Genomic DNA, 23,683 nt, shown 5'->3' with positions numbered 1-23,683 from the left:
GGAGAAGCTCTCCATTCGACATAGTGGGAGTGAGGTCAGTGTAACTGCGTGGCTCAGGGGCGCACGTATACTGCCATAAGTTGCTAGGGTTATGTAACCAAGCCTCACACGTGGCAGTCCAGCATGCTCGCCTACATCTCAGCTGCAATGTCCTGTGTGATGCATTTGGCAGACAGTGGCAGTTTCTCCTCCTGGCTACCAGGGGACACTGTGGTGTCAGTTTCAAGCACTCTCTCCACCTCCCCTCTCTTTGCTCCCACAGCTGGCATACTGCCAAGTGCAGGGTCAAGGTGGCTGGTAGAGAAGAGACGTGAGCCACAGGCAGAGCGGCTGGGGGAGGCTGATGGGGATAGGGATAGAGTGGGAGAGGCTGTGCCTGGTTTCCCCTCACCCCTACTAACCTCCAGGCTCCCACTGCCTCCAACAGCCCTCTCCAGCTTCCCTGGCTCCTCTCACCCCCACTGACCCTCCAGTCTCCTCCCACCTCCCCCACAATCCATCTTCCCCAGCACCCCAACCCTATCAGCACCTGACTGCTTCCTCCTCCCTGCCTGGTCCCCCTGGCTCCTGTCATGGACCCAGTTCCCCCTATTCCCTCCCACATCCTCTTTCTGCTGAGATATGCCGTAAAAGGGTCCCTTCACCTGCAATCATGGTCGGGGGGCGGGTAAAGTTACCACTTGGCCAGTATTTGACTGGCCTGGCCAGGTTTTTTTTATGGATTTGTCAGAAAAATAATTTAAGCTGCCAGGTTTTTTTTATTTTTACATGTGTCTAATGGTTTGCATTATCATCACAATACACTGGGATATCTAATGTTAAAAGTTTCTGTGTTCAGCTAAAGGTGCTGCAGTGTTCCCACTTCCATAGTTTCAGAAAGACAATGATATTATCAATCTTATCTATATATATTCTCTCCCTAGATACTCTCTCTAGAGGCTGTTGAAGTGGAGGGTTGCAGAGTTGCCTTGTGGTTGGGGGTTGGAATTGCAGCTGGCTTGCCTTGGGGGTGCAGAGGGGTGCTGGGTTTTTTGCATTTCAAAGGTGGTAACCCTATTTGGGGGACCCCCGAAGGGGAAATCAATGACTTTTTATCACTGTTGAGAAATATTACATGTGGAGCTGCACAGAATTTAGCAAGTATGTATGTGCCCAGCCTGCTCTCCATAGGTCACAGCTGGAGAACCACTGATGGAAACAGCTATACCATTTTTCCTGTTTTAAAATGATTTTTTGCAATAGAACTGGCAAATTCTGCTCTCAGTTACATTTATGTAAATGTAAAATAACTCCATGAGAGTTAATGGAATTACTCAAGATCTAAACAGGTGATGACTGAGGGCAGGTCTACACTTAAAAAGCTGCAGTGGTGCCACTGTAGCACTTTAGTGAAGATGCACCAGTGCCAATGGGAGAGTTCCAGGGAGAGTCCCATGATAGGTGCAAAGTCTGATTAATTGGGTGCATCTGCTAGCCTGGCAGGTGATGGGGGGTAAGACCTATCACAGGGACCTAAAGAGATTAGAAACATGGTCATAAACTAACCAAATAAGAATCAGCTTGGAAAAATGCAAACTAATGCATCTGAAAAAAATATCTGAAACAGATACAGAATGGGAAGTAGGGGTGAGAGGGAGCAACAATCTAGACACAACTTTGCAAGGTGATATAATAGTAAAAAAGGCCAGTTTTGAGCAGCATAAACAAAGACATGGAGCAGAGAGTTCCTCTCTATACAGGTTTCAGAGTAGCAGCCATATTAGTCTGTATCCGCAAAAAGAAAAGGAGGACTTGTGGTACCTTAGAGACTAACAAATTTATTTGAGCATAAGCTTTTGTGAGCTACAGCTACATGCATCCGAAGAAGTGAGCTGTAGCTCACGAAAGCTTATGCTCAAATAAATTTGTTAGTTTCTAAGGTGCCACAAGTAATCCCTCTCTATACAGCTGTTCAAGCACACCTGAAATACTGCCTCTAGCTTTGAGCACCACATTATAGCTGAAGGGAGTTCAGAAAAGAGAAAAAATATCAGGGATTGGAGGGACTGATTTATGAGAAAAGGCTAAGGCCTTGGTTCAGCAAGGTGCTTAAGCTCCTGCCTAATTTTAAACACTTTTCCAAATCGGGGCTTAAAAGAGCTAAATATACATAGCTGGGCTAACGCAACAAGGTGGCACGTGATAACTATATGTTGAATCTCATTTTGTTATTTTCTTCTTGTTTTTCTCTCTAGCTCCCTTAATGTTTTTCCTCTTTCTGCAGTGCCATGCACAGCTATTCCCTATTTTATATTATATACCAGTTTTGCTGACCTGATGTTTACTCCCCTTTCCAGATCATTAATGTACATTTTAAATAAGACTAGATTCTACACTGATCTCTGTGGTACTCTACTAGGTACTGGTTATCATTATTTTTGTTTATGGTCTTTTAGCCTGTTTTCAAACCATAGGATAATATTTTTTGTCTAATTTCAGAATAGCAGCTGTGTTAGTCTGTATCCGCAAAAAGAACAGGAGTACTTGTGGCACCTTAGAGACTAACAAATTTATTAGAGCATAAGCTTTCATGGGCTACAGCCCACTTCATTGGATACATAGAATGGAACATATAGTAAGAAGATATATATATATACATATGGCAACTTCCACCTTCTCTGTATGTATATATATATATCTTCTTAATATATGTTCCAGTCTATGCACCTGATGAAGTGGGCTGTAGCTTAAAAAAGCTTATGCTTAAATAAATTTGTTAGTCTCTAAGATGCCACAAGTACTCCTGTTCTTTTTGTCTAAGGCATTTTAATGAAGTTTTCAATGAAGTTTTCATGAAATCCAATATACTTTTTTTTTTCAAAAAATCTAAATACAGGGACTCTGCTGCATTTATTTCATCCACTAATTTTGAAATTCTACTTTTTAAAGAGCAATTAAGATTGCCTGGGAAGATTTATTCTGTACAAACTTAATTTTCTTACACTTTAACATTCTGTTTGCAACTGGATGTACCCAAATGGATGAACATTACCGTCACCAAAAAGGTGAAAGCAGGTAGCAGCAGAGGGGAAGGAGAGGCAATGAGTGGCTGCCAGCTATAGGGTCCCTAGGGCCTGCCCCCCCCCCCCTTGCCCCACTGGCCGCCAAAGGAAGTGGCCAGCCAAAGGACTGCAGTTTGCCCCTGAGCGAGGGGTGGACTAGGGGCTGCAGTTCATCACTGCAGTGAAAGGCCAGTTGAAGGACTGTTGGTTCCCCTGGAAGTGGGGGAGACAATGGAATTGGGGCACAGTTGGAAGGCCGTGCCCTGAAGAGGATGTTGTCTGGGAGCGAAGCAGGTCCCCACAGACAGCGGAGACGGTGGAGAAGCAGTGACGGAGAGTGAGAGTGTCCTGCTGATGGACAGAGCTAATTCTCCCTGCCCCCCTCCCGAGCAATCAGCAGGAGGTGCACAGTGGTGAGCATAACCCATTACAGGGTATTATCCCACATTAGCTGCTGTAACTACAAGTGTGACTGCGGCAAAGAGTCCTGTGGCATCTTGTAGGCTAACAGACGTATTGGAGCATAAGCTTTTGTGGGTGAATACCCACTTCATCGAATGCAAGTGTGACTGTTACTGGGGATAAAGATTCTCTGGTCCCTGTTACAGTCCAGGGTTTCAGTGCATGAACCCCATGGCCCAAGAGTCCCGGAGCTGCTGAGTCAGTGTTTTGCTTTGTTTCTTTCCTAGCTCTGCCATAGCTGCCTCATCCCCGCTCGGGGCCCAGAGCTTCCTCACTGCCTGGGAAACTATCCAGATTTGTCTTACTATCTGCGATCATTAATGATTTATTAGAATTATTAGAGAAGTTGTAAATGACATTTTACATTTGAATTAAGGAGACCTTACCAGTAGAAATAAGAGCTATTCATTATTCTGAGAGTTACCCTCGTTATTTTTATTGCTCACCATTAGCAATTATACTTTTTAGCAACAATTTAATATTAGTAAAGTATTTACTATTCATTCTGATCTTTCCCATCACTTTAATTTTGTTTGTTATTCTAGATTAGTTATTATCTTTACTGATTTCTTTGATTTATTATAATTTATTAGTTCACTTATTGTTAGTGACTGTGTATTAGAATGGTTTCAGAGTAGCAGCCGTGTTAGTCTGTATTCGCAAAAAGAAAAGGAGTACCCGTGGCACCTTAGAGACTAACAAATTTATTAGAGCATAAGCTTTCGTGAGCTACAGCTCACTTCATCGGATGCATTTTCGATGCATCCGATGAAGTGAGCTGTAGCTCACGAAAGCTTATGCTCTAATAAATTTGTTAGTCTCTAAGGTGCCATGGGTACTCCTTTTCTTTTTGTGTATTAGAATGACTATTATGTGGTTGGGACCAGTGAACAGATGAAAGGGGAGGCCATGGGCTACTGTCAGGTTATTTTTTAATCCTCTTTCTGGCTTTCCTGAAGATTGGAGCTGCTGTGTCACTGGTTCTGATACTCTATCTTGTCGCCATCTACACCAGGACAGAGGAACAGCCCTATGGAAAGGCCTGACATTAAATACCATCTGTCTGTGTGTCTGGGCTGAGAGGAGAGTTAGTGCTCATCTGTGGTACAGTGAACCGTTGGCATGGGATGGTTGCTCATATACAGGGCCTCTTATAAGTGGCAACAGAGCTTATAAACTCTTAGGTGCAGCTGTCCATCTGACAGAGTTTACAAACCTACCTAGGCCCAATCTGAGGTTTTATTCCCAGCCCTTGGGGAGTGTGATCTCGTCATTAGAGCAGGGTGTGTGTGTGTGTGTGGGGGGGGGGGAAGTAGGAGTCAGGATTCCTTGATTCTGTTCCCAGCACAGTGATGGAGAGCTAGATAGTGTTTGGAGCAATATAGCGTTTGGAGCAAGTGTATCAGGACTATTGGATTCTGCTGCCACTGGGATAGAGCAGGGACTGCTGGGTTCTGTGGGGAGTGCTGTGGGGAACAATTATCTAGTGGTTAGAACAAGGGTCTGGTAGTCTTTTGTTCCATTCCTGCAGCCAGTGGGAGTTCTAGTATTTACAGCAGAAGAGGCCAAGAGCTCAAACTCCTGGGTTCCTTCTATTCCACCATCCTCCCTCCACGCAAATACACAGCATCCCTCTGCTGCTTTTTCCCCACCACACACACTCCTGCCTGCTGAAGTTTCCCTCCTAAGCCTTCAGATGTATTTAGTGTTTCCGCTTTGCACGATGTATTCTCTGTTCTGTCTCTGCACAGAGAGCTCATCTGTTTCTAGTTCTTCTGCCTGCACTGGATCAAAAGCATAAGGCTCATTCATCCCTGCCTCCCTGATTGCATCTCTAAATTGAAATTCTAACTCTGCACCATGCCACTGTGAGTATCCAAACAGATAAGTTCTGTCCTACAAGTTACTGGGCTCTATACAGGAGCTACTGGGTAGTTCTGTGGCCTGTATTCTGCAGGAAGTCAGACCTTAAAATCTATGAATCTGCACAACACAGATCTACTCTTGGACTCCTCTGTCCAATGAATCAGCAGTTTGCAGCCACCAGGGCTGTTGCTTTTAAGCAGCAAGAAAAGAAAAACCAACTTGTTTGCACCAAAACAAGCTCTTTAAACCTCTTTCTGCTGCCTTTTTTGAGTGTGCACTTTTACTGCTTGGTTTTAACATGATGCTGACTGCAAAAGGAGACATTAGCAATCCTAGGTTTCAGAGTAGCAGCCGTGTTAGTCTGTATTCGCAAAAAGAAAAGGAGTACTTGTGGCACCTTAGACTTTGTTAGTCTCTAAGGTGCCACAAGTACTCCTTTTCTATTAGCAATCCTGCAACAGCACAGTGAATAGAGAAAAGCTCTGAAGTTGCAGTGGCTTACTAGAGGAGTGAGAAGTAAGCAAAACAGTCGGAGAAAAACCTCCTCTGTTTTAAGTGACATGCTTGTGGGGTGGGATTTCCCGGACTGACAGCCTACCCTCATGGAATTCTGACACCAGCCGGAGAGGCTGGGAATTCCCTCCCCTGACTCCTCCCCTCTGGCTCCGTCACTCTCTCCTCTTCCATTCCCCTCATTTCCTCGTAAAGAGGACTCTGATTGGGACGGATCTGGAGTCCAAAACATTAATCTGACTATTGGATTTCAGGAAGCAGAGACTTCTGTATGTGAGTGAGTGATTCCCCCTGCTGGGACCCAAGTAAGTGAGAAGGAACTGAGATTTTTTTTCTACATATATGTGAAGGACCAGGGGAGAAAAGGGCTGTGGAAAGATTTATTAGTGGATTAGTCTCCTAAAGGGGAGAGGTTGTTTTAAAACTGGCCTGCCCAAAGCACTGGATAATACTCTAGGACACAATCTTACACTGCCTGAGGAGGGGTAAGATAGGATATGCTCAGTGTGATTTAATAGTGAACCAGATCTTTCACATTTCTGTGATTGTGGTTTTCTCAATCTCTGGGGTGACTCCTATGGTCAGGCTGACAGACAAATGTTTTTCACCTCTCAGGGTCTTTCTTCTTACCCAAGAGCAGAACTGACCTGGATGAGATTCATAGATACCAAGGTCAGAAGGGACCATTCTGATCATCTAGTCTGACCTCCTGCACAATGCAGGCCACAGAATCTCACTCACCCACTCCTGCGAAAAACCTCTCATCTATGTCTGAACTATTGAAGTCCTCAAATCGTGGTTTAAAGACTTCAAGAAGCAGAGAATCATCCAGCAAGTGACCCGTTCCCCATGCTACAGAGGAAGGCGAAAAACCTCCAGGGCCTCTTCCAATCTGCCCTGGAGGAAAATTTCTTCCTGACCCCAAATATGGCGATGGTACATCGTTAAAAGAATCCCCTATTCTTAGTGATGGTTGCCCCAGGAGGGTGATGATACTGCTGTCACCCTGGCCCTTCCTCACTCCATGAACTCCCCAGCTCGTGTCACATGATTATTAATTATTATTTGTATTACTGGAGCACCTAGGACCTCTAGTCAAGGACCACAACCCCTTTGTGCTAGGTGTTATATAGACCTCAGCTGTAACTTGGAAGCTCTTTGGGGTAGGGACAGAGCCTTTCTTTGTCTTCTGCAAGACACTCAGCACATCTTTGGAAGCTGTACAATTATTAATTATTGTAATACTGCTGGTAAAAGGTGCCAGATTAGTTAGGAGCCCATGGAGATTGCAGCCCTGTATTCATTTTAAATGAAGGGGTGGGGATAAGACAAATGTGATATTAAAATTGTATTTTTACATATATGAAAGTCAAGAAATCTAAGTTATGATTGGTGGGCTAATGTAGCTATTATTAAAACAGTTCCCAACTCGTCCACACTGCAGTGACATGCAGTGTTTTGGGTAAGAGTCTGGGTGTGCAGATCCCTTGGCAGGAGCAGGGGCTTCATGTCAGTTTGTATACTTTAAAACAAGAGGAAGTACAGACTAAGGATTTAGGGCCAGATTTTGGTACTCTTACCCCAAAATGAGGAATACCTTACTCCATGAATAGGCGCATAGGGTATTTCTCAGTTTGAATAAGGATACATAATCTGACCATTTAGTCTTTAGAGTAAATGACAGGGAGCCTGATTCTCCTCTCACTTACACCAGTGTAAATCTGTCTGTGAAGTTACACCAGTGTAAAACTGGTGTGATGGAGTAGACAATCAGGCCCAGAGAATAATGACTACTTGGTTGCCTTCCAGTCCCTAGTTCTGATACTGGTTCATTGTGTGACCTTGGGCCAATCACTTAACTAAAGTTGTGCAAAACTTGCTGGTTTCAGTTCACAGCTTGTGTCAAACTTTTCTCATATCGTGTGGTTTCAAACTCTGGAGTTTACCTTTTAGTTTAGGGCCCATTGAAGCCCAGAGTGGCAAAAGTGGAGCTCAGAATGAAACCAGCAAGCATGGTTAAACTCTCTGGATTGGGCATGGTTTCCCTAAGATTAATCGGTACTGCTCACAATTACTAAAATCACTTTAAAAAGGTTTTGAACAGCAACAAAATCTCCAGTATGTTGGGCAAGATGGAGGACGTTCCTTGCACATCCAAGGACAAGCAATGGGTTAATAGGTCCATGATTGTTGGCTGGGACACCATTTCTGAGCCCCTGGGAGAAGGTGATAAATGAATCCGGACGGAAGATCCTGTTCCTCCACACAAAACTGGTGCTAGCAGATGAGTGACTTGCTTTCAGGGCAGCCAAATATTACCTGACCGTTTAGTGGCTGATTGTGAAAGCCAGCTGGGTGTGGCTTCAGTGTTTGCTTGGGACAGCACACGGTGGAGAGGGCAGCCCTGCCCCAAAGCCTGCTGGTTTCTTCCTCTCGCAGGCATTCCTTCACCCTGCACTGAGTCAGCACTGGGGGCTCCTGAGTGGCAGGAGCTGATTGGCACCGACACAAACACCCCACCGCTAAGCTTTGCTGTTTGGACAGTCTGGTAAGAAGGAGTACTGGCTTAGCGATGGAGGTTGTTTTGATTAAGATTTCAGCCAATCTTTTCAAGGCTGGGTGCCTAAATATAGGCACTTAAATAAGGGTCCCGATATGCAAAGGTGCAGACCACAGCCACAACTCCTATCGACTTCAGGAGCATTTATGGGTGACCAGCAGCTCCTGAAAATCAGGGGACTTTTATTTAGGTGCCTAACTTTGGAGCCTTGTGTTTGAACATTTTATCTGAATTCTCTACTGCCTAATAAAAGAGAAAAATTTGTTAAATTGCATGTAGGTAATACACAGCATGTCTCCTGGGGATTAATTCTTTAACTGCAGATCAACCTATCTCTTGACCTCTTTATCTATCTTCAGGGTTTATACTGCCACCTAGCCCAGTAATATCTGAGCATCTTTCATGTAAAATCAAGAGCAATTGCAGTCTCTAGTGGCACTTCTCTATACCACAATGAAAGTCTGAATGGGAAATTTTTATTGCTGCTTGGGTTTATCATTTTTTGCTTTACCTCTTCCCCAATGTGTAGTGGGATTAGTTAGGGCAGTAGTTTTTTTTCCTTGTCTGAATATTTTGCTCTGGTGAGAACTGATTCTGTTCTTGTCATGTCTTTGTGTTTAAATGACAAACACAAAGCTTAAAAAAACCCCAAACAGAGCAAAAAAATCCCCTCATCCGGCCACTGAGAAAGGAGATATGTCCACAAAGTGCTGGAGAAGCAGAAAGGGAGAAGGCAAAGAGACAATGGAGAGCCTGAGGGTTGTCTACACTGCATTTTGGAGCCTTCAGGAGCAAGCGTCCCAGCCTGGGCTGAGAGATTCAGGCTAGCAGGGCTGATGCAAGTGCTCTAGAATTAGCTGTGTAGACAGCACTTTGAAATCATGACTTAGGCACTGAAGTCCATCCCCATCCCTAGGCTTCAGAGTCTGAGCCGCAACTTCAAAGCACTATCTACACCAGAGGTGGGCAAACTACGGCCCGCGGGCCATGTCCAGCCTGCGGGACCGTCCTGCCTGGCCCTTGAGCTCCCGGCCGGGGAGGCTAGCCTCTGGTCCCTCCCCCGCTGTTCCCCCTCCCCCGCAGCCTCAGCTCGCTGCGCCGCCCGCGCTCTGGCCCGCCGCTTCTGCTCTGAGCAGCATGGTAAGGGGGTGGGGAGCGGGGGGGTTGGATAAGGGTCAGGGAGTCCTGGGGGGCCTGTCAGGGGGCGGGGGGTGAATAGGGGTCAGGGCAGTCGGGACAGGGAGCGGGGGGGGGTTGCATAGGGGGTGGAGTCCTGGGGGGTGGTTGGGGTGGGGGCTCCTGGGAGGAGGCGGTCAGGGGACAAGGAGCAGCGGGGGTTGGATGGGTCGGAGGTTCAGGGGTGGTGGTGGTCAGGGGACGGGGAACAGGGAGGGTTGGATAGGCATGGGAGTCCCAGGGAGCGGATAGGGGTCGGGGCAATCGGGACAGGGAGCAGGGGGGTTGAATGGGGGTGGGGTCCTGGAGGGGCAGTTGGGAAGGGGAGTCCCGTGAGGGGGCGGTCAGGGGACAAGGAACAGGGGTGGGGTTGGATGTGTTGGAGGTTCTGAGGGGGGCAGTCAGGGGGCAGGAAGTGGGACGGGGTGGATAGGGGGCGGGGACCAGGCTGTTTGGGGAGGCACAGCCATCCCTACCTGGCCCTCCATACAGTTTCGCAACCCTGATGTGGCCCTTGGGCCAAAATGTTTGGCCACCCCTGGTCTACACAACTATTTTTAGAGCACTAATATGAGCCCCCACAGCCCAAGTCTGTTAACCTGGGCTGGGACGCATGCTGCTACAGGCTCCAAAATGATGTGTACACATACCCTGGGCTTGTCTACACTTGAAACACTACAGCGGCACAGCTGCTTTGCTGTAGCACTTCAGCATAGATATCACCTATGCCGATGGAAGAGTTTCTCCTGTCTCACCTTCCTGAGAGATGGTAGCTAGGTTCACAGAAGAATTCTTCCCAATCTAGTGCTGTCTTCATGGGACCTTAAGTCAGCTTCACTATGCTAGTCAGGGATGTGGATTTTTCATACCCCTGAGCAACATAGCAGGGTTGATCTAATTTTCTGCTGTAAGCCAGCCCCCAGTGTTTGCAGAGCTGACACCCTCTTTTGTAAACAAAGCCCATTTGCTGGGGGCTCCTCGTGGGACAATTAACATGGTCATTGACAATCAATTTTTAGTCGAGCCACACCCTAATAATCCTTTTCTTTCCTGTCAGATAAAAGGAAACTGAAGATGAAGACCGCTGCCACCTATGAGCTGCTGGTGGATGGAGTTGGGCAGTGGGATTTTACTGGAGATTTTGTTCCTTGTGAGCTGTTGCTCACAGGAGATGCTGCATTCCCGGTGTTGGTAAGCCCTGAGAAGCAGGTTCTGATCGCTGTTTCTCACTATGGGAAGGGCCGGATGGTGGTCGTTTCTCACGAGGAAATCCTGAAGAATCCCAACTTTTCCCGGTTCCTTAGGAACGCTGTGGACTGGCTCCGACCCTCCCCAGAGGTGCAGGTCGGAGTCCATAGAAGCCTGGATCCCCTCTCTCAGCTGCTCCTAAGGTCCAGCACTAAAGTGCAGCCTGGCGTGGGGCTCAGTGCCTCTCTAGGGGTGTACTGTACAGATGCCTATGACGATGCTCAGGCAGAGGAGCTGGTCCAGTTTGTAAAGGGAGGTGGGGGCCTGCTCATCGGAGGTCAGGCCTGGTACTGGGCTAGTCAACACGGTGTGGAGAAGGTGCTGTTCGAATTCCCTGGAAACCGAGTGACAAGCGTGGCCGGTGTGTACTTCACTGGCAATACAGTGCGGTCAGGGATCTTCAAAGTCTCAGGAAAGATCCCAAAGATCCCCTTGATCGTCCCGTGAGTAACACTTTCCCATTATTGGCTTTGCCTCCGTAAAGTACAGCCAGGAGAGATTTACATAAATTCCCAAGAAAGGGGAGAAACACCCCATTTTCAGGTATCCAGGGGCGGGGTTCAGATCATTATCCCAGCAGGGAATCGGAGGGTCCTTTAGTTAATCAAACCCTAAATTAAAAAGAGGTGTCCTGGCTAGTCATTTGGCACTGGGTTAAGCTATGGAATCCGAAATGACTGCTTCCCACCCAAGAGAGAATATCAGCAGGGCCATGAGGGTGAGCGGGTCATGTCTGTGGGCACTGAGCACTGGCTGTCTGGTAGGCTCCAGGGAGCCTATTGCACACAGGATGAGGAGAGCAGTAATAGCCATTCTTGGACCTTGCTCTTTTCTCAGCTGTGTACTCCAGGGTTGTGTGACTTTGCAGGCACCTCAGGCAGAACAGAGAGTGGGGCCTGTAGGGTGTCCAGATAGCAAGTATGAAAAACGAGACATGGGTTGGGGGTAATAGGTGCCTATATAAGACAAAGCCCCAAATATCAGGATTGTCCCTATAAAATGGGGACATCTGGTTACCCTAGGTCTGAGGCATTCATCATGCCCTAAGCTGTTTGAGGAGGAACACAATGCATCCCTCAGCTTTGGGATGCCCCTGCTGCTGCCACAGCTCCCTTGCCAACAACAGGCAACTAGCTGTTCCCCTGCCCAGCTCTCAGGGGCAGCTTGTCCCCCTGGATCCCACCTGAGCCAGGTCCTCTCAGCCCTCAGGACATTTCTTCCTTTCTTCAGTCCCCTAGGGATTATGGAACTCTCTACTGGCTGAGTACTGAACTGAGTAACCCAGCGTTTTTCACTGGTTAGCCTCTTTCCCTGCTGCTCAGCCAAGGTGAGGGGAGGGTACTGAGTAGCAAGCCAGCAGGTTCATTGAAATACTGTATTATTTAAAACATAGTTACAAGAATTAATGGATTTAATCTGCAGCAAGGGGATTTCAGTTAGATATTAGGAAACAACTTTCCAAGTCTAAGGATAGTTAAGCTCTGGAATAGGCTTCCAAGGGAGGTTGTGGAATCCCCGTCACTGGAAGTTTTTAAGAACAGGCTGGACAAACACCTGTCAGGGATGGTCTAGGTCAGTGACACTCAGACTGCAGCTGGCGAGCCTCAAGTGGCTCTTTAATGTGTCTCCTGAGGTTCTTTGCAGCACATGATATTACAACACTGTGATTTAATTATTAACTAATCTAAGTTATTAACCAATCAGGATGCTTTTACAATGTTTTTAACCAATTAAGTTATAAACTTTTATGAAGTTATTAACTTCTTTGCTGTGAGAATAATATTCATATACAAATATTTCCCCATCATACTGTGTACATATGAATAGTCCTATAGTAAGTGATACAATGAATTCATGCTACTGTGGCTGTTTTGGGTAATGTTGATCACTAATTTGGCTCCTGAACCACAGAGGTTTAAGTATCACTGGTCTAGATGGTCCTGCCTCTAGATGACCCCTGGAGGTCCCTTCCAGCCCTTCATTTCTATGCCTCTATATTTAAAAAATTCTAATTAACGAATGTGCTTTAGAAAACACACCGAGTATTCCTTATGTTACTTGGATAACGCACCATGCTTTCGGAGTCCCAGTCGCCTCTCACTGAAGTCAGTGGGAAGTCTCCTATTGGCTCTGGCAGGAGTTGGATGGAGCCTTTATGTGTTGTGATAATACATGAAATGCAGCCATCTTGTGGGTGGAGCCCAGCAGACTGCATCAGGCCAAGAACAATCAGTGTAAAGCTTTGGGCTCACACCAGAAACCAGACAAACTCCCAGCTGGCCCCAGAATCCATGCCGTGCCCAGCCATCTTCTTCCTGCCCCCACTCGCAAGCTGTGCCTGGCCCAGTTCAGAATCTGGGCTTCTGACTTACACAAAGTGCAATGGGGTCTTTAATGACCACAGCTGTTGCTTTGCTTTCACTATGTGGCAACTTCATTTCATGTAGTTAAATCCACAGCTGTTGTAAGAAAATTTTTCCCACGGATTTTTGTCGCCCCAGTCCCTTCCCCTTCCCTAGCACTGTTAACGAAACTCCATTTCTCTCTTCCAGCTGCATGACTGGTTTTGTTGCTCTTTAGATGCTGGGTTTGTTTTCCTACAAAGGTAAAGAGAATCTTTGCTGTAGGATGCAGAAAGGTACTCAGGACATAACTACAAATTAATGTAATTAAGTTACTTATTACAAGTTGCTGATTGGTTGTCATGTTCTCACCTGAAGGGCATTGGAGGTGAGATTTTCCTCTCAGGAAAGTTATATGGAGATGATTGTGCTTTGGGAATTTTTACTTAGGGGGGAATTCACCCTATTTTGAGACTTTAAGTGGGGCTTAAAAGATGTATTCACCTTGTTCTGGCTCCCGGCATAGGAGTAAATTTCACCCATAGCAAATAAAACTGAGCTTTAAGGCCACCAACATGCCACAAGGATTGGTGTTCCGTGTGGCAAAGAAGCTGGGAGAAGAAATCAAATGAGGAGCCCAGGGTTTTTAATTCCTGCCCTATGGACACATGGGTGTTGTTTATTCTCACACTCTATCAAGCGGTTGGTTTTTTTGTTTGGGTGGAAAATCCAGACGTTTCAAATAGCAGCAGATTCATCACAAGTGACAAAGGGAAAATTAAGTTTGGTAAAAGGATACAGCAAAGGGGGAAATAAAACGAAAGCACTCGACATGACTTTAACAGCAAGAGCCATGCAGGGGCAGCAGAGGGTAAAATGATAAGTATGAGTGAAGCGAAATAGGAGCATTGGGAAGCAGAAGTTAACGGATAGGAAAAGGGTGGCTATGCTTTACAGAGATCAGAGACTTGTTTCAGATTGAGTCACTGAGACTATATATATACACACATAGGCAGAGGCAGTCCTCTCTTCTGAGCAATAGCCGTGGGACAGTTAAGGAAAAGGCACTGGCAAATCTTTCAGGCTTGACTAGAGGATGCATTTCTGAGGTGGCTTAGGCATGCTAGGCCTCATAGTTTTGCCAACCCCAGGGGTTCAAAAATCATGAGTCAGGCCAGTGGAGATTGGCTTAGAAATCAGAGTTAAAACAACCCAAAACACAGACTAAAGGTTGGGTTCTTTTTCTTTGGTCTCCTGGGTTCGGAGCCTCCAGGGACACGTTTTTCAAGCTCAACTCTGCAGGCTACAAATGGACTCTTTAAAAACGAAGGCTGAGACTGCAGCAACTGGGGAGTTCAGAAAAACTCCACCTGGCACCAGGCTCCCTATAACAGTGTGAGGGGCAGCACCAAAGAGCGTGGGCTGGGGAGGAGATGGGCTAGGGGTGGCCTGTTGGGTGCCCCTAGCATCCCTCATGATTCTGTGATTGTATAAAGGATGTCGGGATTGGGCCTAAACAGGGATGCCTCTTGATTTTGCAGGCACGGGGCTAATCTCAGCCAGGATGTAGAGCTTCTCCTCAACGGTGTGTCAGAACTGGATATAGTGATGGGCGGGGTGCCCTCCCCCCTGCTGGTGCATGGGGTACTGGCCTTCCCGCTCGGCCTGGACAGCTCCCACCGCTGCTTCCTTGCTGCAGCGCACTATGGCCGGGGCCGGGTGGTGGTGGCGTCTCATGAGGGCCAGCTGTGTGCCCCGAAGCTGGCAGGGTTCCTGCTCAATGCTGTACGCTGGCTGGACGCTGGGAGGCAGGGGCTAGTTGGGGTTGCTGCCCACCTGAAGGGGCTGTGTTCCTTGCTGTCCCAGGAGGGCCGGAAGTATCGGGTCTCATCGCTGGCGAGCGACATGAGCATCTACTGCTGCCCTTCTCACAGCGACCAAGAGGCGGAGAAGATCCAGGCCTTTGTGGCGGAGGGGGGAGGGCTGCTGATTGGGGGGCAGGCCTGGTACTGGGCCTCCCAGAATCAAGGTCAAGCTGCCGTTGCCGGATACCCTGGCAACAAAATCCTCAACCGCTTTGGGATCAGCATCCTGGGCATGAACCTTAAGGCAGATAAATACCCAGCGCTGCTCCCGGGGGAGCTTCCCCATCACTACCACTTCCGTCAGGCACTCTCCTTCTTCCAGAGGCACGTGGAAAAGAAGGAGGCACTTGGAGCCCCCCTGGCAGACTGGCTGCATAGGCTAGGGCAGGACTGTTCTGCCTTCCTGAGGATCCCAGCTGAAGACTGTCCAGCGTACTCCTCACTCCACCGCATCCTGCTCAAAGTGCTGCGCAGAGGTGGGATCCCGCAGGTCAGCAAGAAGAACCCAATCAAGAGCAACTCCAAGGAGGCAGCCCTGCTGTGCCTGGCAACACAGCTGTCCCAAACCATGACGGACTGTGCTGTCCTGGTGCAGAAACCCACCGATGGGGTCTGCACGCTCCCATCCAGCTGCCCTATCACCCTGGAAATCGATGGCACAAATACAGGTGAGAGCAGCAGTCTTTCCACCTTCCCCTTCGATGTAGAATTACATCAAAAACGTGTCACGCACACACACACACCCCTGTTGAGATTACACTTTCACACCAAAACTCATACTTCCCCATGTGCTAATAACACATATAACACAGGCTATTTCTGCCAATCAGATGGGTTGGTGTCAAGCTTGTACGTTTGCTTGTGACTGTGGGGCACTGCATGTGTGCGCTGGGAGTGGTTCCATGTTAGAAGTGACAGTGTTGTGGAGTTGCAGTCTGTGAGTGTACGATGTAAGAGGTGTGAGTGGTGGCTTAGTTGGTGATAGACTTTTTTTGGGGCTGGATGTGGAGTCTTTATTCACACTGTTGCACACTTACTCGCACAGGTAGTCCAATGACCTTCAGTCGAGGAGGGGCTCTCCAATCTGGCACTTAGTAATTGTGCTGAAATACACTTGATCAACCTTAACTCCAAGTTAAGGGAGGGTTTCTGCTTGGGCAGTATAAAGAGCTCTGAACTCAGCTGCTTATCACATCTTTACAGTCTCTGCTGGGCAGCTGATGTTTGCAACTCCCTAGGGTGGCTGTCTAGAAACAAGTCTCACTATAGTGAAATGTCAAGGTACCCATGCTTTAGTTAGGGCTCGGGGAAAAAAGCCCCTTATGCTAAAATTTCTCATGCTTTCAGTCAAGCAGCACATTGTCAGCAGGTCTCTCAGGCCAATTCTGAGAGTTCTGAGCAAGAAAAAAAGTCAGATTCTTTCTTCGCACTCTGGCAACTCAAAACTGCATTAATTTAAGCATGGAAATGGGCAGGGGCCAGGAGTGCTGAGTAAGGCCTCAATCCTCAAGGTATTTAGGTGCCTAACTCCCATTATTTTCACTGGGAATTAGGTACCTGCATGCCTTTGAAGACCTGAGCCTAAGTGCCGTGTATTCAGACCTCTCTTCTGTGAGTCCCTACAGGTGGAACAGCATGGATGAGTACAGGACTTTACCTACCTGATGGGAACACAGCAGTGTTAACATTTCCTTGCATGGTGACCAGTGCTGGTCTGCAGGTAATTTCTGTTAACCCGGCTAGCCTTTATACATGGATACATTTGTGAGGTACCCATATCAGCGAGATGAGTTGAAACCGTTCTCAAGAATCAGTCTGTATTATGCCAAGGCCTGCTCCTTTCTCATTCCTTATCCTCTGCTGCCACCTTGTGGCTGTTTCGTGCCATTAAGTTTTTAAAAATTCCTCACAATTTCCTCAGCCCTCTCTTGACTGTTCTATGCCTCCCCATTTTGCTTTGTTGGTTGGATTATTTCACAGCTCTCACTGCTCCCCAAGGTGATGTGCTCACCACGCTGTCTCTGCTTCATTGTAGCAGTGCAGGGAAGCAAGGGAAGGTGGGGAGGGAACCAGGCAGCCGCTGACGCTGAAGCAGGACCTTGTGCAAGAATAAGCTGCAGACATCCTTGTGTTACCTTACAGGACTGAGATGCTGGTGCAATGTGCCCTGGAGACTGAATTTCTCCCTAACTAGGGATGCCAGAGGCAACAGCTGAGTCAGCATCTCACCCACACATTTTACTTTCTCCAGTTTGCTTCCTCTTTGTTCTCAAGGGACACCTCTAAGGGTACGGGGGAGTTCAGCCACTGTGGCCCTGTCAATCCATGGCCCCTGTGCTGAGAGTGCTAATGAGGGAGGCATTCCAGCCCAGGTCCTCAAAGGTGCCAGATTCCCACTGAAATCAGTCAAGCCACCTAAATACCTTTGAGGACCTGAGCCTTAATGCTAGGGCTGTAGATGGCTTTGTGAGGGTTACAGCTTCCCTGTTATGAGCTGCACTGAGCTTTTGAACTCTGGTTTCACATGCAGCAGTCAGACAGCAATTGCGACAGGGCTGGATTGCAGTCAGTGCCCTGCAGCTGTGTGTGCTCTACTGCAGACAGTGGAGGTGGGACTGCAATCTGGAGCCTGGAGCGCCTGACCTTGCTCTTCCCACCCTTATGTTCCCCAGGTGCAGATCGGGTGTCACTCTGATGACCTCACCGCTGCGAAGGAGCTGAAACGGGCCCCCATGGTGATACGCAAGTGTCAGGTCAGCTGCCAGAAGCAGTCAGTCTCCTGCCTCTGGGGCGGCCTCATTTACATCCTCGTGCCAGGGGGAAGCCAGCTGGGCAAAGTGTCCATCACTGTGGAAGGGGCAGTCAAGGTTCCCTACTTCAGACTTGGTAAGTGTTCATCCTTTGGGGCCTTTCCCCTCTCAACGTGCTGTGTGTGGGCACCCAAGCCAAAATATGCAGCATTAAATATAACCAGAGTCCAAATGGTTAAAATCAGAATTGGCAGAAAAATGACAAACTGGGACTGTTTTCTTTCTTTTTTTTTGTAACCATCTTTTTTGCTGAAAACTGTCAACTTTTTATTGCCCTTTTGAAAGATTTCTACCAGCGCTTTTCTCAATCCTCCCCCTTTTCCTCTGCTGCCCGTGTGTGGCCATTTCCTGTCACTACAATAGAAATCGACAACTGCCCCTTTGATGTGTTTGCTGCAGTTCCCATCAGTCTTCGCTTTATTGGTTTATGAAATTTCTTTTTCCTCCATCAGTCCAAACAAAACCAGTGTGTTGCTATTTGATGCCTGCTGATCTCACTCGGTGGAGGAGAAGTCACTTAGAGAAATGTGGACAGCAACTCAGGTGTCCCTGTGAATCATCCTGTATTGATTTGATTTTGCTTTGGTTTTTTTGGGGGGAGGAATGAAGTGGATTTGGGACCCACTTTTCACAAGCCATGGACTTGATTTTCCCATAACGTACTTAAATTGCATGACTAAGTTTGGATGTATAGAGGGAGGACTCATCTCCTATCTTTACATAATAAATAGACAGGAGTCTCAGCAGTGAAATGAGGAAGGATCTAATGCTTAAGGCAATGGGCTGAGAAGTTGGAGATTTGAGTACTGTCCTTGGCTCCGCCACAGCCTTATTGTGTGGCCATGGGCAAGTCACTTAATCTCTGTGCCTCAGTTCCCCAGGTGGACACTACTGGGGGGACAGTGATAGTTCCTAGGAATGCTGTGAGGATTAACTTATTAATGCCCATCCAGCACTTAAAAAATGTGAAGTGCTCTATAAATGCCAACTACTATTATTCCTGAGAGGAATTCATGATGAAGTCACATATTTTCAGCAACACTCAGAGAGTGTAACTGAGAGACTGGGGTACATTTAATGTGTTTTCCATGTTGCTACAGGAGAGACCTGTAAATGCCAGTGGCTGGCCAGCATCCGGCACTACCCTGCTCCCTGGGCCGAACTAGCTACTGAGAACATTATCCTGACTGTGCCTGCTGACAGCATCCGCCATATAGAGAACCCAGAGCCTCTTCTGACCCTCTGGGACCAGATCATGCTGGCTATAGCTGAGTTGGCAGCAGCACCAGCGAAGTTCCCAAGGCCAGAGAGGATTGTAACAGACGTCCAGATCTCAGCTGGTGGGTGTATGGCCGCATGGTCCTAGCAGGGTTTCCAAAAGAAGGGCTTTAGGCAGCAACTTTAATTCATTCAAGGCTTTTTTGTTAAACTGAAACTTCAGACAAATGCAATGAGTCAAATAAATATGCAACCCGCATAGAGTTGAATGTTTCTAGTCCCTCATGGTGCTTCTCTGTGTCCTTAAGGGTGTCCATAGAATCATAGAAGATTAGGGTTGGAAGAGACCTCAGGAGGTCATCTAGTCCCACCCCCTGCTCAAAGCAGGACCAACCCCAACTAAATCATCCCAGCCAGGGGTTTGTCAAGATGTGCCTTAAAAACCTCTAAGGATGGATTTCACCACTAAGATTCCACCACCTCCCTAGGTAACCCATTCCAGTGCTTCACCACTCTCCTAGTGAAATAGTTTTTCCTAATATCCAACCTACACCTCCCCCACTGCAACTTGAGACCACTGCTCTTTGTTCTGTCATCTGCCATCACTGAGAACAGCCGAGCTCCATCCTCTTTGGAACCCCCTTCAGGTAGTTGAAGGCTGCTATCAAATCCCCCCTCACTCTTCTCTTCTGCAGACTAAATAAGCCCAGTTCCCTCAGCCTCTCCTCATAAATCATGTACCCCAGCCCCCTAATAATTTTCATTGCCCTCCTCTGGACTCTTTCCAATTTGTCCACATCCTTTCTGTAGTGGGGGCCCCAAAACTGGATGTAGTACTCCAGATGTGGCCTCACCACTGCCGAATAGAGGGGAATTATCACTTCCCTCAATCTGCTGGCAATACTCCTATTAATGCAGCCCAGTATGCCATTAGTCTTCTTGGTAACAAGGGCACACTGCTGAGGCCTATCCAGCTTCTTGTCCACTGTAATCCCCAGGTTCTTTTCCGCAGAACTGCTGCTTAGCCAGTTGGTTCCTGGCCTGTAGCAGTACGTGGGATTCTTCCGTCTTCAGTGCAGGACTCTGCACTTGTCCTTATTGAATCTCATCAGATTTCTTGTAGCCCAATCCTCCAATTTGTTTAGGTCACTCTGAATCCTATCCCTACCCTCCAGCGTATCTACCACTCCCCCCAGTTTAGTGTCATCCATGAACTTGCTGAGGGTGCAATCCATCCCATCGTACAGGTAATTAATTAAGATGTTGAACAAAACTGGCCCCAGGACCGACCCCTGGAGCTCTCCGCTTGATACTGGCTGCCAACTAGACATAGAGCCATTGATCACTACCTGTTCAGCCCGACGATCTAGCCAGCTTTCTATCCATCTTATAGTCCATTCATCCAATTCATACTTCTTTAACTTGCTGGCAAGAATATTCTGGGAGACTGTATCAAAAGCTTTGCTAAAGTCAAGATATATCACATCCACCACTTTCCCCATATCCACAGAGTCAGCTGTCTCATTATAGAAGGCAATTAGGTTGGTCAGGCATGACTTGCCCTTGTTGAATCCATGTTGACTATTCCTGATCACCTTCCTCTCCTCCAAGTGCTTCAAAATGGATTCCTTGAGGACATCCTCCATGATTTTTCCGGGGACTGAAGTGAGGCTGACTGGTCTGTAGTTCCCCAGATTCTCCTTCTTCCCTTTTTTAAAGATGGGCTCTATATTTGCCTTTTTCCAATCGTCTGGACCTCCCCCAATCATCAGGAGTTTTCATAGATAATGGCCAATGGCTCTGCAATCACATCAGCCAACTCTCTCAGCACCCTCGGCCCCATGGACTTATGCATGTCCGGCTTTTCTAAATAGTCCTTAACCTGTTCTTTCACCACTGTGGGCTGCTCACCTCCTCCCAATACTGTGCTGCCCAGTGCACCAGTCTGGGAGCTGACCTTGTCTGTGAAGACTGAGGCAAAAAAAACATTGAGTACGTCAGCTTTTTCCATATCATCGGTCACTAGGTTGCCTCTCCCATTCAGTAAGGGTCCCACACTTTCCCTGACCTTCTTCTTGTTGCTAACATACCCGTAGAAACCCTTCTTGTTACCCTTCACATCCCTTGCTATCTGCAACTCCAGTTGTGCTTTGGCCTTCCTGATTACATCCCTGCATGCTGGAGCAATATTTTTATACTCCTCCTTAGTCATCTGTCCAAGTTTACACTTCTTGTAAGCTTCCTTTTTGTGTTTAAGCTCACCAAAGATTTCTCTGTTAAGCCAAGCTGGCCGCCTGCCATATTTGCTATTCTTTCTGCACATCGGGATGGTTTGTTCCTGCACCCTCAATAAGGTTGCTTTAAAATACAGCCAGCTCTCCTGGACTCCTTTCCCCCTCATATTAGCTTCCCAGGGGATCCTGCCCATCAGTTCCCTGAGGGAGTCAAAGTCTTCTTTTCTGAAGTCCAGGGTCCATATTCTGCTGCTCTCCTTTCTTCCTTTTGTCAGGATCCTGAACTCGAGCATCTCATGGTCATTGCTGTCCAGGTTGCAACCTACTTCTGCTTCCCCTACCAATTCTTCCCTGTTTGTGAGCAGCAGGCAAGTGGAGCATGGCCCTTAGTTGGTTCCTCCAGCACTTGCACCAGGAAGTTGTTCCCAACATTCTCCAAAAACTTTCTGGATTGTCTGTACACTGCTGTATTGCTCTCTCAGCAGATGTCAGGGTGATTGAAGTCCCACATGAAAACCAGGGCCTGTGATCTGGAAACTTCTGTTACCTCATCCTCCTGTTCTGGTGGTCTATAGCAGACGCCCACCACAATATCACCCTTGTTGATCTTGCCTCTAAACTTAACCCAAAGACTCAACAGGCTTTTTTCCAGTTTCCTACTGGAGCTCTGAGCAATCATACTGCTCTCTTACATACAGTGCAACTCCTTCACCTTTTCTCCCCTGCCTGTCCTTCCTGAACATCTTATACCCATCCATGACAGTGCTCCAGTCATGTGAGTTACCCCACCAAGTCTCTGTTATTCCAATCACATCATAGTTCTTTGACTGTGCCAGGACTTCCAATTCTTTCTGTTTGTGTCCCAGGCTTCTTGTGTTCAAGTACAGGCACCTAAGATAACTAATGGATTGCCTGCTTTCTCAGTATGAATCAGGAGGCCTCCCTTGTTGCACCTTCCTTGTGTTTCCTCCCGGTATCCCACTTCCCCACTTACCTCAGGGCTTAGGTCTCCATCCCCCAGAGAACCTAGTTTAAAGCCCTCCTCACTAGGTTAACATGCCTGCCTGCAAAGATGCTCTTCCCTCTCTTCATTAGGTGGATCCCATCTCTTCCTAGCAATCCTTCTTCCTGGAACAACATCCCAGGGTTGAAGAATTCAAAGTCCTCTTTCTGACACGACCTACACAACCATGCATTCACTTCCACAATTCGATGGTCCCTATCTCAGCCTTTTCCTTCACCAGGGAGGATGGACGAGAACTCAACTTGTGCCTCAAACTCCTTTATCCTTCTTCCCTGAGCCACATAGTCTGCAGTGACCCGCTCAATGTCATTCTTGGCAGTATCACTGGTGCCCACGTGGAGAAGTAGGAAGGGGTAGCTTGATCCGAGGGCTTGATCGGTCTCAGCAGACACTCCGTCACATCCTGAATTCTAGCTCCAGGCAAGCAGCACACTTCTCGAGTTTCCTGGTCTGGATGGCGGATAGATGACTTCGACCCCCTTAGGAGGGAGTCCCTGACCACCACCACCCATCTCCTCTTGGGAGTGTTGGTTGTGGAACCCGCATCCCTAGGACAATGCATCCCATGCCTTCTGGTCGATGGGGTTTCCTTCGGATCCTTTCCCTCAGATGACTCTTCCAAACCATTCTCCACCATAGTACCTGTGCAGAGAGCCTGAAAACGGTTTCTTACCTCTATCTGCATTGGGGTTACATGAGTTTTCCTCTCTCTCTTCTTCTGGAGGTCACATGCTGCCAATTTTCTTCCCCGTTCTGCACTGCCCTCTCTGATTCTTCAGCATGCTGGGCCTGCAGTACCAAATGCTGACTCCTAACCAGAAAGTCTTCATTTTCTCTAATGCAACACAGGGTTGATACTTTGGTCTCTAGTCCTTTAACCTGGATCTGCTGAGGCAGAGTTCTGTAAACTGCACAGATGCATGAAAGTGCAGCTCTACTCTGACAAGTGATTGTGTAAATACAAACCCTTCTTACCTGGCAGTTCTGCTCCCTGGGCATGTTCAGAGTCAGAGCTGCTGATGTTATTGCTCAACTGCATAGCTTTTACTACAGTACAGCTTGGAGAGAGCAATCTGGATTCTGTTCCTCCATCTGTCTCAGCAACAGAATTGTTGATTAAATTTCAGTGATAGGGCTTTGTAGTTACACCTGTGCAAAGCTACTGAAAATAAGGTTCAGCGGGGTCATTGAGGGAAGAATTTAAACTGTAGAACTTTTATTGCTGGTGATGATGGAAAAGAAGGAACAAACCCAGCTTGACTCTGAGTCAGAACAAGTTGCAATATTGGCATCTGGAAAAAAACAGAGCACGTTTTTACTTGTA

At 47.4% G+C, this 23,683-nt stretch overlaps 1 protein-coding gene across 4 annotated transcripts in view; it reads left to right on the top strand.

The window, feature by feature from the left end:
* LOC119846489 (TRPM8 channel-associated factor 2-like) overlaps positions 1-23,683 on the top strand; it is a 33,854-nt gene that overhangs the window by 4,338 nt on the left and 5,833 nt on the right. Inside the window, exons 1-6 of one of the 4 annotated variants that reach the window (XM_038380614.2) lie at positions 6,018-6,191; positions 10,676-10,809; positions 14,750-15,741; positions 16,699-16,793; positions 17,746-17,959; positions 18,984-19,223. In XM_038380614.2, the coding sequence (XP_038236542.1) occupies positions 10,712-10,809; positions 14,750-15,741; positions 16,699-16,793; positions 17,746-17,959; positions 18,984-19,223 (1,639 nt within the window). In that variant the 5' untranslated portion in view covers positions 6,018-6,191; positions 10,676-10,711. Of the gene's footprint in view, positions 1-6,017; positions 6,192-10,675; positions 11,310-14,749; positions 15,742-16,698; positions 16,794-17,745; positions 17,960-18,983; positions 19,224-23,683 lie in introns of those variants that run through there. The other 3 variants (XM_043514437.1, XM_038380360.2, XM_038380280.2) reach the window with 3 other exon arrangements.

Source organism: Dermochelys coriacea, chromosome 1 (assembly GCF_009764565.3).
Source record: "Dermochelys coriacea isolate rDerCor1 chromosome 1, rDerCor1.pri.v4, whole genome shotgun sequence".
NCBI classification, from domain to species: domain Eukaryota; kingdom Metazoa; phylum Chordata; order Testudines; family Dermochelyidae; genus Dermochelys; species Dermochelys coriacea.
This window is presented reverse-complemented; position numbering and strand designations above follow the sequence as displayed.